Source organism: Xyrauchen texanus, chromosome 45 (genome assembly GCF_025860055.1).
Source record: "Xyrauchen texanus isolate HMW12.3.18 chromosome 45, RBS_HiC_50CHRs, whole genome shotgun sequence".
NCBI classification, from domain to species: Eukaryota; Metazoa; Chordata; class Actinopteri; order Cypriniformes; family Catostomidae; genus Xyrauchen; species Xyrauchen texanus.
The window spans coordinates 25,064,230-25,080,148 of record NC_068320.1 but is presented as its reverse complement, the minus strand read 5'-3'; the positions used below and the strand labels follow the sequence as shown (position 1 = coordinate 25,080,148).

The 15,919-nt window shown below is 38.4% G+C and overlaps 1 protein-coding gene across 15 annotated transcripts in view; it reads left to right on the top strand.

Annotated features, from left to right (window-relative positions):
• plekha5 (pleckstrin homology domain containing, family A member 5) overlaps positions 1 to 15,919 on the top strand; it is a 169,587-nt gene that overhangs the window by 119,888 nt on the left and 33,780 nt on the right. For 14 of the 15 annotated variants that reach the window (XM_052118273.1, XM_052118275.1, XM_052118274.1 and 11 more), the window contains 6 exons: positions 1,725 to 1,845; positions 3,241 to 3,345; positions 5,254 to 5,326; positions 9,919 to 10,019; positions 11,890 to 12,005; positions 14,440 to 15,321. In XM_052118273.1, the coding sequence (XP_051974233.1) occupies positions 1,725 to 1,845; positions 3,241 to 3,345; positions 5,254 to 5,326; positions 9,919 to 10,019; positions 11,890 to 12,005; positions 14,440 to 15,321 (1,398 nt within the window). Of the gene's footprint in view, positions 1 to 1,724; positions 1,846 to 3,240; positions 3,346 to 5,253; positions 5,327 to 9,918; positions 10,020 to 11,889; positions 12,006 to 14,439; positions 15,322 to 15,919 lie in introns of those variants that run through there. The other variant, XR_007969707.1, reaches the window with a different exon arrangement.

The following is a 15,919-nucleotide window of genomic DNA, read 5'->3' as shown; positions in this document are numbered from 1 at the left end:
TCACCGTTCCTCTTTAGCATCAGAATATAGGCCATCCCTGTGGGACAGTGTCTCTCTGATCTGCTTCCCAATTCACCAACAAAATACTAAGAGACTTTAAGGGTCTATGGTCATATTTATTGTGTTTACCTGTTTAAAAAGGGTCATACATTTTTACAATTCCATTTGGTGCCGTTATTGGCACAGGCATTACAAACTTTACTTTAAACTTTACTTCAGACTTTATATCAGGGTGCTACACCGCTGGTCTGGTGTGACGTTGCGTTTAAAACCTTGAAACTTTCTGTCTTTCTTGCATTAAGGTTGGTTTTGCCTCTCAGCTTGACTAGGTCAGGGCTGAGAGTTGGCAGGCCATTTAAGGTTGTCAATTGTGTGGGAGTAGATCAGCAGAGACGTGGAGTGAGTAATTGCTTTGATACATGAGGTCTGTCTCCTCTTTTCTCCCCCCTCTCTCTTACTCTGTCTTGGTGCTGAATTGCTCTCGCTTATTAAAACGGGAGTTTAGAGGCCCACACTCTTAGTGTTTTGCAGCAGCTGAAGAAGATGAGCCCAATTTTGTTAACTCATCTGCACAGCAGTCAGTCTGCCTTTAAAGGAATATTCATGATGATTTTCAACCTAGTGTCTGTGTTAATGCAGCTGTGGCATAAATTATATTTAAAAAGTACAAATATTCAGTGCCTGGGGAGCTCAGCGAGTAAAGACGCCGACTACCATAGGGGCAGCTGTGGCTTGGTTGGTAGAGCAGGTCGGCCACTAATCGCAGGGTTGGTGGCTTGAATCCAGCCCACATGACTCCACATGTCAAAGTGTCCTTGGGCAAGACACTGAACCCCAAGTTGCTCCCAATGGCAGGCTAGCACCTTACATAGCAGCTCTTGGTGTATGAATGTGTGTGTGTGTGTGTGTGTGTGTGTGTGTGTGTGTGTGTGTGTGTGTGTGTGTGTGTGAATGGGTGAATGAATACCGTTAAGGTTAAAAAGCGCTATATAAGTGCAGACCATTTACTATTTTACCATCCCTGGAGTCACGAGTTCGAATCCAGGGAGTGCTGAGTGACTCCAGCCAGTTCTCCTAAGCCACCAAATTGGCCCGGTTGCTAGGGAGGTTAGAGTCACATGGGGTAACCTCCTCGTGGTTGCTATAATGTGCTTCTCACTCTCGGTGGGGCATGTGGTGAGTTCTGCGTGGATGCCTCGGAGAATAGCCTCCACACACTCTATGTCTCCGTGGTAACGTGCTGAACAAGACTTGTGAAAAGATGCACGGGTTGATTTGTCCTCTGCCATCCGGATTGAGGCGAGTCACTACGCCACCATGAGGACTTTGAGCGCATTGGGAATTGGGCATGCCAGATTGGGGTGGAAAGGGGAGGGGAAAAATACACCTATTCTATTTAGTTTCTCAATATACTTATATAAGCGGCATGCACCATAATTATAAAATAATCTGCAAAATGCTATTTAAGATTTAAGTTAAGTTTTACAGTAGGTTCCATTGTAAGTGCATTACAGTAAACACAATGTGTTTATACACAGTGAGGGACGAGTTGGATTTATTGCCTGTGGTAACTGACAGCATGCAGCAGAGACGTATAGGATATTGGCTGAAAATAACCTAGAATATTCCTCCTGATTAATCATTTTGATGTTCATAAGGTTGATATGTGATGTTCTTCCTGTTTTTTCCCTTTTGCATAAATCCTCCCTCTCTTCTCCATTTAGACCAGCGATTAAAACACCAGTTACCGAGAAGAAGGAACGTCCCACTAGCACCATGAGTGAAGCGTCCAACTACACCGGCGGCTCGGACTACACAACACACCCCAGCAGTCCAACATCCAGAGTGAGTACACACACACACACACACACACACACACACACACACACAATTATTGTCCTCATTACTGCACATATGCCTATTTACTGCCTTTTGTTGTGGTCGATGGTGTTGAACTGAAAGAGTATCATAAAAATTTAAAAAGACAAGCTCTGTTCAGGATGGTCAGGATGATCGATCAACCAACAAGCAGTCAATTAATAAGGCCAACTGCTTTGTTTACATTTTTTTCATGTTTATTAACAGCAATGTTTTTAGCAGTGTTGCTTTAAATGGGATGAATGTAGAGATGCAATATCTTAAAGGGAGTGTATAGTTGTGCGTCAGCGTATTAGCAATTTATCAGTGATTGTTATCATTAATAACTGACTCTATGCAAACTAAAACCACCTCAGAGAAGTTGCGTTTCTGTACTTGCGTCTTTTAAAGCATCGGCACTTAAATATTAAAGCTTAAAGTGCATTCTTGCATTCAGTGTGCTCTGTTTTTATTGTTGGTCTTTTAGCATATGCACTTAACACAAGTCCTGTATCAGTGTTTTTTCATATATTTTTCCCATGGCCAATGCATTTTAAGTTAAAATTAGTTGAATTTTAAAAAAATGTGTCTCGAGACATGTGCATTCTGCTCTATTCTGGTTATAAAGCCTGGTGGACCATAAACTAGCATAAATATACAGAGTTTCCTTAATGCCAACGGGTCACTCGGACAACCCACCGACTAGTTGATTTTTTTTTTTTTATTTAGTTTTGCACATCCCTAATAACCTAAAACACCCACAGAAATTATATAAACAAGTTTGTGACCACATTTGATAATTCCCAAAAATATAAATGGATGACACTTTATAATAAGGTTATATTTGTTAACATTAGTTTATGCATTAGGTTTCATAAATTAGCAATGAACAGTTTATTTTTTTATAGCATGTTTATACTCATTATTAAGATACTATTGTTCATTTTTTGTGTATTGTGGTTTATAATGCATTAACTAATGTTAACATATATATTTGTACATTTTTAAAGAAGTATATGTTAAAATTTGCATTTAATTAAGATAAGTGTTATAACAGTATTGTTCATTATTAGTTCATTCCAACTAATAAAGCTTTATTGTAAAGTGTTGCCACTAATAATAAATACAATAATCAAAATAATACTAAATTGTGTGTTTTGGTTTCGTTAAAAGCAGATTTGAAACTTTTTGTGAGTGAAAATTAGTGCCGTTTATTCATAATGCATGTCTCACACACATTTTCAGAGCTACACTAAACGACTTTACTCGTTTGTTGTAATAATTTTAAATCAGATTACTGAATTTTATATGTATATAGGCAAGCATGATTCCTCCAAGGCCTCATTTCGTGTGATGATCTGTTCTCTCACACTGCGTTTACAGCTGTCGAGATCCTCAAAGAAAGTGCACAACTTTGGGAAGAGGTCAAACTCGATCAAGAGGAACCCCAATGCACCAGTGATCAAAAACGGCTGGCTTTACAAACAGGTATGTGACACTGACACTCTTACTTAGTATTACCATAATCTTAGAGCTGCACGATTATGACAAAAATGATTATTTACGATTATTTCCTTGATATTTTTATTAACACAATTAACTGTAAAATGCTCATTTTGGGTGGTAAATGGCAACTGCATGCCATAGTCTTCATGTAAGTTGCACATCCCAAAATAAGTTGTTTTATAGCTGTTTTTACATAGAGGATGCTACAAGCTGTCACAGTCACACCGTGTTTTTGAGTGTCAAGAGTTTTTGTCCTAACCAGCAGTGACGAGCACAGTACTTTCTATCGATCGCTTGTTTTCTGTTTTCGGCATTACACGGGTAACTCGGTCCGCTGTGAGCGGTCCAAAAACTTTCAAAAAAATACTGCTGGGCATAGAAATGCATGGGTGAGTAAACAATGACTGAATTATGTTATATATGAACTATCCTTTTAATGCATTAACTAGTGTTAACGAATGGAACCTCATTGTAAATTGTTACCCCTATTTCTTTGATTAACTATTTTATGAGCAGTTTCATTAGTGAGAATAGAAATAAGCAATGAATATTACTTCATAATATAAAGCCACCCTTGTTAAAAAATGTTTTATAAATAATGAGCCTGTAGCAGGGTACAGTGATGCTATAAATGGTAACACCTTGGTGCGGTATGAGTGCCACATTTATATGCCATGGTATTTACATGGCACTCCAAGGTACCTCCATGAATACCATGGCATTTCCATGGTACATGCAAAAAAAAAAACATGAAACCATGTCCAAAAATACTTTTTGATTTTACTTGTAACTCTTTTTTACTTTAACTCTGTGGTTTTGTTGCATGCTGGTTGTTTATCTCAGATTTTCTTGACTCCGCATGGGACAGCTTATCAATCGAAAGTCTTTAATCTGGCTGTTTTTACGCAGTATATGCACAACTTTACATGCACACATGTGAGTTTTTAATGTATCATATTCTTCAAAACTGCTTCTCTTGAAAGGCAGAGTGAAATAACGCAATAAAACGACAGTTTTCACACTGTAATATGGCCACATCACTATCTTCTACCCCGTCTTTGTGTGTGTGTGATTGCTGTGCCAGCACTCCTTTAAAGGTGCCATGTTTCCACCAAAAAACACGACTTCGGAGGCGACCTCACCCCTTTCCAGAACATCCCCAATCAAAGCTTCTCCCACAAAATCATCAGGCTTTGTTGTCTAAATTAAAATGCTCATGCCTACTTGATGCATATATGAACGCAACAAACAGCAAAGCACAAGGGGGGGAATGTGAGTCTGATTCATCTCTTAAATTAAATAAGGCACTTTAAAAAAGAGACGAATTCCTTATAAAGCACTCGAGAGAAATGCAGCAACATGGATGACCGGATCAGAACAAAATGTGAAACCAAAAGAAAGACAATTTTAGTTTTGCAATAAGAACATTATGAATCAGGATATTTGGTGCTGTCTGGGGAAATTAAAGCTTGCGTGAAACGGCATTTGCAACCCAATTTAATTCCGTAATCAGATGGTTGTCCAATTAAAAACACATTTTAACAAGGAAAAAAATCCATTGTGGATCGATTGGATCTTGGAAAGTATGCGTCCCACTGAAATAAATGCTACTTTTTAATTCTTTACATATTTTGACTGGAAAACAAGACACAAATACAGAGTAAGGCTTTGGTGATGTTATCTGAAGAGGAAAGTTGTTTTAGAGGCGGAGCAATTCATTACATTTTGGCACATGTTTATGAATAGGATACATTTTTAATTAATGTTGACTTTAAAATAAACTCTATCAGAACATGCAGTGGAAGTGGGAGGGGTTCCAGCACTCAATGCTGAGCTGTGATTGGTCAAACGGTTTAATTGATTGACGGCTGTGTTGTGGGGTTCTTGCAGGACAGTACCGGGATGAAGATGTGGAAGAAGAGATGGTTTGTGCTGTGTGACATGTGCCTGTTCTACTACAGAGGTGAGCCAGGCATCTCTCTGTTTACCAGTCACACTTTATCACCAACTTTAATATAGCTGTTTGATTTTTGTCTTTCTTATATGTGTGCTGTCTAAATATTCATGCTCACTCTCTGCCTCTCTTGGTCTAATCTTCTTTGAGTTATAGGCAACTATATAATCAAGTGGCCCAATTGCACTGCTTTATAATCTCATCAAAAAAAGAAACGTCGTCCTCTCACTTTCAAATGCTTTTATTTCCTGCAAACTTTACATGTGTAAATATTTGTATGAACATAAAAAGATTCAACAACTGAGACATAAACTGAACAAGTTTCACAGGCATGTGACTAACAGAAATGGAATAATGTGTCCCTGAACAAAGGGAGGGAGGGGGGGGGGGGGGGGTCCAAATCAAAAGTAATAGTCAGTATCTGGTTTGGGCACCAGCTGCATTAAGTATTTGTACCAGATTTGCCAGTTCTTGCTGTGAGATGTTACCCCACTCTTCCAGCAAGACACTCACAAGTTCCCGGACATTTCTGGCGGGGGTGGGTGGGTTAAGAATCCATGGGTGGGTGGGTGAAGATACAGATAGTCTTTGTGTTTTCAAGCATATTTCTCAATGCAACTTTGGTAAAGTGTGAGCGGCAGGGTAAATTAAAGGTAGTTACACTGGACGTGTGCAGCGGATGACATGGCGCATTCTAAAATGCGATATAATTATTTTCTATGAAGGTACATATACAGCGTGGTCTTGCCATCTCTCGAGGTTGATCAAAATCTGCAGTGCCATGGAGCATAACCCACATACTTTTCCATTAAATTCGACCCAAATCATTAAAAAAAAAATACAAAAATTTTACTCTAGCCATCACTGGATGATATATTGTGTATATGCGTCGTTCATATAGCCTACACAATGTATTTTCAGTCACAAGGAAATGAAACCTCTTCATAGATATTGTTGTGAGTGGTGTTGGCGTAGTGGGCTAAAGCACAGAACTGGTAAGCAGAAGGTTGCCGGTTCGATCCCCACAGCCACCACCATTGTGTCCTTGAGCAAGACACTTAACTCCAGGTTGCTCCGGGGGAATTGTCCCTTTAATAAGTGCATTGTAAATGTAAGTCACTTTGAATAAAGGCATCTGCCAAATGCATGAATGTAAATGTTATAATTTCTAATCGTTCATTTTGCTCCGTTAAACCAGTTTCATGCACTAACCTGCAAACTCATCAACGTCACTTTCATTCTTGAAGAAGTAGAAAAACCTTCATAACGTTTGTATGTGTGCTTCCTGTGCAAGGAGCTCTTGCGACCTGCTTCAGTAAATGTTATTTCACCCTCTTGTGGTCTCCCCGCACTATTACGCAAGACATTCAACAGAAGACCAACTGAGTGGAAAGCACATAAATTAGGCTTATAATTTAAGTGTCGCTAATGTTAATATATCGGTGCCTCAAAAATATATCGATAAAATAATGTGCTAATCAATTATTTTATTTTTTTCCTTTTCAGATAATAGAAAAAATACATATTTGACCTATGTAAAGAAATTTCGTTATGTCTTCTATAAAGTAATACTTTTGATTTTTCAATTTAGGGAAGCACTGCTATTCAAGTATTATGGCTTGGATACAATTATTGAATACATGATAGTTCAGGATGCTCTAATGTCTATTGTGTCCAAAGGTACTGTGCTCATATCTGAACCTCTGGCTCTGGCTGCTGATGTCCCCTGAGGACACTGTTAGATCTTCATAAAATGTGCAATTAAATAACTGGCCAGTGCAATCAGATGGTTCTTTCATGGCCCGCCCATGAGGGACAAAGCAATTGTTTTTGTCTGACAGGGAAGAGCTAGAAGATTTCCAACCACAAAGTGTCTCTTTGAATCTCCCGTTCTATTCCATGTTACTTCGAGTCTCTGTCGGCGGGTCATGTTTAATAATGCTTTGGGAGGACAGGTTTGGTGTCTTTTAATGAGAGTAGATGTAAATGATGAAGGAAAGATTTTGAGGTTCTGAACTTGCACATCTTACTGATATAACCACAGGCAGACAAGATCACTGATGCCTCCTGTCTGTATGACAAGGTACTGCACACGGAGTTGCAGATGTGATGGATTAGTAAATTGACCATCTTATTCTCTTCACCGAGATTAAGGGAAAAAAAGTTACTAACCCACTTAACTTTTCAGGTGTTTCTCCTAAACGTTGCTTCTTTTTTTTTTTTTGAAGTACTTATACAAGAGCTAGTAATAAAATAGAGAACGGTGTAACAGTGCTTTACATTTTTCAGTAACAGCAGTGATTCAAAAATGTTGTTTTAAAAACATAAAAAGTAATTAATAAAAAATAGAACTACTTACTGTGTGATTATTATATTTACATATTAGAGTTGATACATTCAGAGTTTGTCTGAAAAGCAGAACTGTCATTCAACCCTATTTAGATTTTTCTAATCAAATTAATTTTAATCTTGTTTGATTAATTTTAATAAAAATGTTTATCACAGCTGCAGCTGGTCTATAAGGCTGCATTTACACATTGCACAGATCCAATATGTTAGGGATAATGTACAATTAGCTGGTTTTAACAAGACATGATCACCCCATCAGGGTTTATTTTGCGATAACCGGCTGTCTGTACATTATTATTACAAGACTACTTGCCTAATAAATAATTAAATGGTAATTAAATGTTGATTTGCATTGAAATTATGTCATTATGTGAGTTGAAAGAAATAGCTGGTTTGCACCTCTAGTTTGTATTGGAGTTCTTTGTTCTGCAAAAATGACTGACTGCTCTTTATCCAGCTTATTACAAGACTTCTTGCTAAATAAATAAATGGAATAAATAGACCTGAAACATTAAATGAGTTAAGAGTTGAAATTATTTTATTATGAATGTATTTAATAATGGTCAAATGTGTAGCTGAAAGTGTGTTAAGAAAGACCGTTAAGGTGTTTTGAGTGGTTTTTAGTGTTTCTGTGTGGTTGCTTGGGTTCTGTTATAAAGAGCCCTACCCCAAGTCTCCATGATATTCTGTTATGTAGATATGGCTTGACTTCAGTGTATATCTATGGGATTTATCTCTGACTGGCAAAAAGAGCAAGTCCAATCAAAAATGTTATAGCACACCTCTCCTCAACAAGCTGCACTATTAATTATAATGATAAATACAAATGAATTGCTTAGGGTGGCATGTTCAGAAATTTGTGTATGATGGGGATTGGAATTGTAGGTTCTGTATGGGCCTAGAAGAGCCTTTTTTTCCGATTTCCACAACTAAATATTCTCTGAGCTTGGAGTTTTTGGGTTTTCCATTATATGGTTTTCAATATCCAGCATGCTGAGTCTTATCTTGACTACAAGAGAATCTGTGATTTGTCCCTGGGCTATGAAACAACCACCCATCAGTTTTCTCCTCTTTCACATCTATCTCTCTCTCTCTCTCTCTCTCTCTCTCTGTCTCTCTCTCTCTCTCTCTCTCTCTCTGTTTCTCTCTCTCTCTCTCTCTCTCTCTCTGTTGGTTGTGATTTGTTTGTTTCTCGCTACTGTCAGTAATTCAGCATGCTGTGAGCCACCAGCGGGATTTCTTGAGCAGCGACTGCTAGCAGGATTTCAGAACACTGCCTTGCGGATCTGAAGAGCTCAGAACTTTCTAGAACTCAATGTTTGGGATGTCTCCAAACATTGTGATGGATGCAAAACTTTTTAACTTTTAAAAAAAATTGCATCACTGGCACTGGTTTTAGTCTTGTTTATTGTTACAAATTGGTTGTGTCTGCTAAGGTAAGCATCAATGTTTCTATTGGTCATAATTAATTTACATGCAAATATTACAAACCATAAATTAGAAATTGCCCACAACAAGTTGGGGAATGTGTCTCTGGGTTATGGACGTTGATGTCTGGAAATTGCTCTGCTGTTTTTGCCATTACTATGGTAATAGTTATGGATACCAAAGTTGTCACACTCCAGTGAAGTCTCAAACTTACCGGCATGCTCTGATCCACACAACCTAGCATTTTTTAGATCAGCCCCGCTAGAGCGTCTGTTTACCAATGTCATGCCTTCAGCTGTAAATTCTACCAGTTTCCTGGCTTTCTTCCAATGTATGCTAATGCAGTGGCCCTCAACTGATGGATCGCAACCTAAAAATGTGTTGCAGTTCTGTTCTGATAGGTTCACAGATAGCAGTGGGAATCTTTTTTTAAATGCAACTGATACAATGCAACTAACCATATAATCATGCATGAATAGAATAGCTAAATAAATAGGGAATCAGCTTTTAAAAAGAGAAAACACTTTCCATATATTTTGTTATTAGGCATCCAATCAAATCATGCATCTAATCCAATTTTATGGTGTTTAGTCTGTCATTTTAATCATTTTGCATATAGTGTGTGTATGCACTTCATGGTAATATTAATAAATTTAATTGTTTGATTTAAGGACATTTTTTGGTTACTTTGGTATGATAAACAATTTTGGTATTTTGTTGGGTCCGCCACTTTGTGTCCAATGTTAATTCTCTGTCCTGATGCAAAACCAGTTTGAGAACCACTGATCTAATGTTCGATGCTCTCTCTCGGTGTCTGTCTTCAGATGATAAAGAAGAGGGAATTCTGGGAAGTATTCTCCTACCAAGTTTCCACATCTCCATGCTGTCCGTGGATGACCATATAAGTCGGAAATACTCCTTCAAGGTCAGAGTCTGCATTCAAAATCTTTCAAATGTGGCCACATTTTCTATGTAAATGTTTTGTGTGATTTCAAAGAGAACATTCAGAGGATGAGTGGATGATTTGATGAAAGGAGAGGGATTTTAATTGCTCAGACTCATTAAAGTTTATGACTCTAAAGTTGACATTGTCAATTTTCTGTACATGCCAGAGTTGGGAGTCAAAACCAGACTCCCCAAGACCCAGAACCAGACTTAAACCAGACTCCTGAATACAAAAACCAAGAATAGAAATCCAAAGATGCAGAACCAGATCAATACCAGAACCCTGAAGACCCAGATCAAGGCTAGACTCTGCATAACCAAGAAGCAGACCAAGACCCAGAACTAAAAGAGTACCTGACACCTGATGGTCTAGACCAAAACTAGAACCTCTAAGAACAAGAACCAGAGCAGTGCCAGATACCTTAAAACCCAGACCAAGACTTGATCCCCCAAGACCATGAACTAGACCAATGCCAGACACCTTAAGACCCATACCAAGACTAGAACCCCTAAGACACAAAAACAATTCTATACCAAATCTCTTAAAACCAAGACTAGATCCCCCAAGACCAAGAGCCAGACCAATGCCAGACCCCTTAAGACCCATACCAAGACTAGAACCCATAAGACACAGAAACAATTCTATACCAAATCTAGATCCCCCAAGACCGAGAACCAGAACAGTGCCTTGCCCCGAAGACCCAGACCACAACTAGAACCCCTGAGACCCAGACCTATACCAGAAATCTTAAAACCCAGACCAAGACTTGATACCCCAAGAATGGCCAGACCCCTTCAGACTCATACCAAGACTAGAACACCTAAGACACAAAACCAGTTCTTTAACATCTTAAAACCTAGACCAAATCTAGATCTCCCAAGACCGAGAACCAAACCAATGCCTGGCTGCTGAAGACCCAGACTAAGACTAGGCCCGTTAAGACCCAAAACACGGAACATACCAGAATACTAATCATCCCAAGGATGGTGGAAACTGGTCATTTTTCAGACCTTAAACTAAGATTCAGATCTAGACCAAGGCCACTCTCCAGCTCTATAGTAATGTTATTTACAGTAGTTGAAGAAGAGTTTTTGAAGTTCTTGAAGTTCTCTAGTAATGGGTTCTTCATCTCCAGAGAGTGTTTCCAAAGCACAGGCAGATTTAGGGTCTCTCAAGGGCAGAGATTGGTGTGTTAGGGTGGCAGTCAAGCTCATGGGGGAGCAGTTTGTCTGTGAATTTAATCAAGTCTTGTGTTTAGAGTTATGCCAAACAGTAGTGATGGACTGAACCCCTGGCATCCTGGTCAAGGTCACAGATTTGGCTGTAGTTGTAGAAACAGGTTCCTGGCATAAACATGCAGGATTGCACTTTAAGCTTGTTGTTGCATTCTTGTGACATGGTTTTGTGAGTTTCTATTCTCAATAGAGTCATTTACATATTAGTGTTGAGATTTAATGAGCACAAAATGTGTTTACTTATTCCACCTCTCCGTCTTTTTATTCTTTCTCTCACAATGGTTCGGGCTGTTTTCCGCGAGGTTATGTAAACTGGGACATCGAAATGTTTACTGGATGGAGCTCCACTAATATAGTAAGTCCTGACTATGCATGATTCTACATAAATATGCTGATGCGCTTTAAATAGGCCATTTTCTGCACTTTTGGGGGGCTTTATAATGTGAATGTTGGAATACTGCATATTGTTTTTCTGACAGAGGTCTGCTCACATCAGAAAGACTGATCAAGCATTATCTGCCTCTGCCAAGAAATATAAGCAAATGTTTTGTAAACTGTTATTTCTGTCTTTTCCCCTTTTTCCCCAGGCTGCTCTGTTAATTTCTCACATGTAGGCAACACATCCAAACATGCGGACATACTATTTCGGCACCGACACAGCAAAAGAAATGGAGTCCTGGATGAAAGTTATGACCGATACAGCGTTGGTCCACACTGAGCCAATCAGAAGGTAAGTGACGCCCATATGTCCACAATTAACCATTCATAAATGGAGAAAACACCCACTTGTTCACACCTAGCCCAATCAGAAGCTGGAAAACCACCCATTACAGTCAACATGAAATGCTTAAAAACAAACTATTTTAATTCCATAATCTGGTGTATTTGATTGAAACAGGATATTTCAAAGAGAAAGCATTTATTTATCAGGAATTCATTGTATCTTGAAAAGTGGGCGTTACATACGAGAATAGAGTTAGGGGTTGAAGTGCTTGATGACATTGTCAAAAAACGTAAAGTTGTTCCAGATGCGGAGCAAATTATTATATTTTGATGAAAGACTGCCAAGACAAACTTGTTTCTATTACAGAATGACGTGCACTGATGAATCGTTCATGATAAGACCAGGAGCTTCAATTAAGGAAGTAAATACAGTAGCGTTCATTTTGATGTACCATTGACTTTGTTGTCACATTTGTTTTGTTGGTATTTTTTACATTTTATTTACCTTTATCTTGAAGCTATTTATACTGTTGTTAACTTGTCTTTGTTAGCAAGCCTCAGAGGAAACCGAGTCACTTCAGCATTTCCTCTCAGCGTTATAACGCAGCACTTTTGTTGTTGTTTTTGCTGCACCAAAGTTATTTTGAGGAAATCTATAGACTTTTTAGACTAAAGCTTGTTTTCTCCCTGGTGAATCTCAAAGGCATAGACGTTTTTCATTTTTCACAGCTTTGTAAGTGCAGGGACGTTTTTGAGCCTTTATGTATCTGATGTTTGTGTGTGTATGTTTGCATGTTTGCAGCTTCAGGCACAATCACGGATGCCCAAGAAATCTTCAGAATTGCTTTTGAAAAACATAAGAGCGCAGCTGTGTATGAAAATGAATGAAAGACTCACAAAAACGCTCTTCTCATTGCATCAAAAGACTGTTACAAGTGGAGAAAAGCATGTTTGGCATCTTTGTTTGTCATTACAGTGTCACTCAGATAGTATCACATTGTGTAGTGTGTGTTTCCCTCCTGACTTCAGTCGTTTCAGTAAAAGCGTGGTTTTGTGTGATGGGCACGGACGGGGTGTCCGTTTTCAAAAAATCTTTTTTTCGGGAGAAAGAAGTTCTACAGAAAGATTAAAGTCAAGTATTTTAAAAGCGGGTTAGATTCACCAGAACTTTTCTCTTAGCAGTGTTTCAATTGGTATCTGTTCTCGTATAGCGTACTTTTGATAGAAAAGATTAACAAAGATGTTGCTGAATAATCTGTCCAAATAAGAAAATTATGGTTTTGGACATTAAACTGTTTTTAGTACCATTGGACAAACAATAAGAAGAAATCTTAAAAATAGAAATAGAAATGTATATATTTTATACATTAGGCTTTAAAGGTCATTATCCTCCTGATGCCCAGCAATGACTTTTTGTGTTGGACATTTGTTATTGAAGTTTTTCTACGGTGGTGAATCTTGGGGTGTTATCAGAGGACTCACTGGGCTTTTCAGATATACCAAATATTTGAGAGTTTGGCCATGGCAACTTTCTCACCTTGCTCTATAAATATGGATTGAAATGTGTCACAGTTCAATTCAGCACATCATATACAACATGAGTAAAATATTATAAATTTGTATCATAAGTATATTATGCACCTAACACTATATTGACATTTAAAAAGGGAAACTGTAAAACGTCTCTGGAACTTATGTTAAGATGACATCATAATAGCTTGTGGTATAAAATAATGAGATCTTTATAATAACAGCAGAGTGCATATATGAAAATACACAGAAATATTAGTTCACACTTTAAATATATCGATAAATGTATATGTCAGGCTTTTTTAAGCTCTGTGATTTATTTATTTATTTTTGTGGTGGGCATGAATGTAATGTAATGGTGATTGAGAGATATACCTCAAAAGCCTGTTGTATCATATCTGATATAACGGCTTTTAAAATAAAATAATATACAACATTTTAACCAAGCACAAGTTGCTAATATTCAGCAAATACTCATTTTAAAATATCAGTAACAATGTAATCTTTACAGTCACTTTTACTTTATTAAAATAAGCTGTCATTTACCCTAACATGAGTCACTTTTCGCACAAGTCCGCCGCTATTTAAAAAATAATTATATAAACACTGAAACCACTTTTTTTTTAACCACAATTAACCACTAGATGGTGCCATAAACATGTGAAACTTACATATACCATAGGTTGTTTGGCTCGTCAGAGTGAAAAAGGAGCCGTCAATCATTGTTTATCATATTTGATACACACAGATTTATAGGGTTAATTCGGATTCATATGAGTTTACTGTCCATTTTTCTTACATCTGAAAGAAATTCTGTGTTCCTTCTCAAAAAAAAAATAATAATGGCTTTTCCTTGAAAATGTTGACTCAAACTCTGTGTGCTTTCTGTTTCATCTCTCTCTCTTCCATAGGCTTGAGAAGGTAAAGGTCGAGCCAAGCACTCCTCAGGAGATGAACAACATGTTGAATCACAGGATCCTGACCCAACCGGAGATCCAAAACAACGAGAGAAACCTTGAGGCACAACGGCAGGAGGAGAAGAAACAAAATCCCCTGGAGAAACAGCCCTGCATCCAGAAAGACAAAGATAGCAGGGGTAGTGTGCAGAAAGACTGCGAGCGATACACCCTCCAAAGAGACTGCGACGACCACGCGCTCCATAAAGATGCACAGCGAATCGCTCTACAGAAGGATGGAGACAGGTACATGCTGCAAAAAGACATGGAAAAATATGTCCTTCAGAAAGATGGAGAGAAATATTTACTTCAGAGGGACGGGCACAAGTACACGCTACACAAGGATGGAGATAAGTACACACTACAGAGGGACGACAAATACGCTCCACCAATAGATACCGAGAAGATCTTGCAAAAGGATGGTGTATACTCTCAGAAGCACCCTCAGCCAAAAGATCTCGAAAAACCCGCCCCGCCTCCGCGAGAGGTTGAGAAATACGCCTTCCAGAAAGAGGGCACCCTAGAGCGGCCGCTCACAAAGATCAACAGCATCAAACTCCAGCCAGCTCAAGCGGCTGCCATCGCTGCAGCGGTCTCCTCATCCAGACAACTCCACAGCGGGTCGAGTCATTACAAGCCTGCCCTGGTCAATGGCTCTGGCGAGCGCGGAGGAGAGAAGAGTCCTGGGGACATCAATAACACCTTACCTCAGAGGACGGCGGTTCCGCCCCCACCGGTAGAACCCGAGAGAACCTTGAGCAGAACAAACTCCATGCAACAGCTGGAGCATTGGGTTCGGACGCACCGCACACAAGCCCCGGACGAAGACACCAGGAGGTAAGGGTGCATGTTTCATCTCAGGCTAATACTGTAGATTTTATTGCCTTATTAATAAAAACTAAAATTCTTACTACTGTTTATGTGAGATTTCTTTTATAAAAATGAACTACTATCAAATTATCTTCCCTAGAAATAAGCTTGTGAATTTGTTACTGATTCTTTGCACCTATTTTAGTCCAGGCCACTTGTATGTGTCTGGCTTACAGCCTACTTAGTATACACTTTAAAAACAACACACATTACAAACTGCACATTATACACTTTATAAACTACACACATTACAAACTGCACATTATACACTTTATAAACTACACACATTACAAACTGCACATTATACACTTTATAAACTACACACATTACAAACTGCATATTATACACTTTATAAACTACACACATTACAAACTGCATAGTATAAACTAAAATTATTTCAAGTTATGCAGTATACACTTTACAGACTACACACTTTGCAAAATGCACTGGAAACACTTTGCAAACTACACTATAAATTATTCAAAAACTACACAATATGCCCTTTCAAAATACACATGACTACACAATATACAATTTCAATTTTTGCAGCAGAGACGTAACCTAA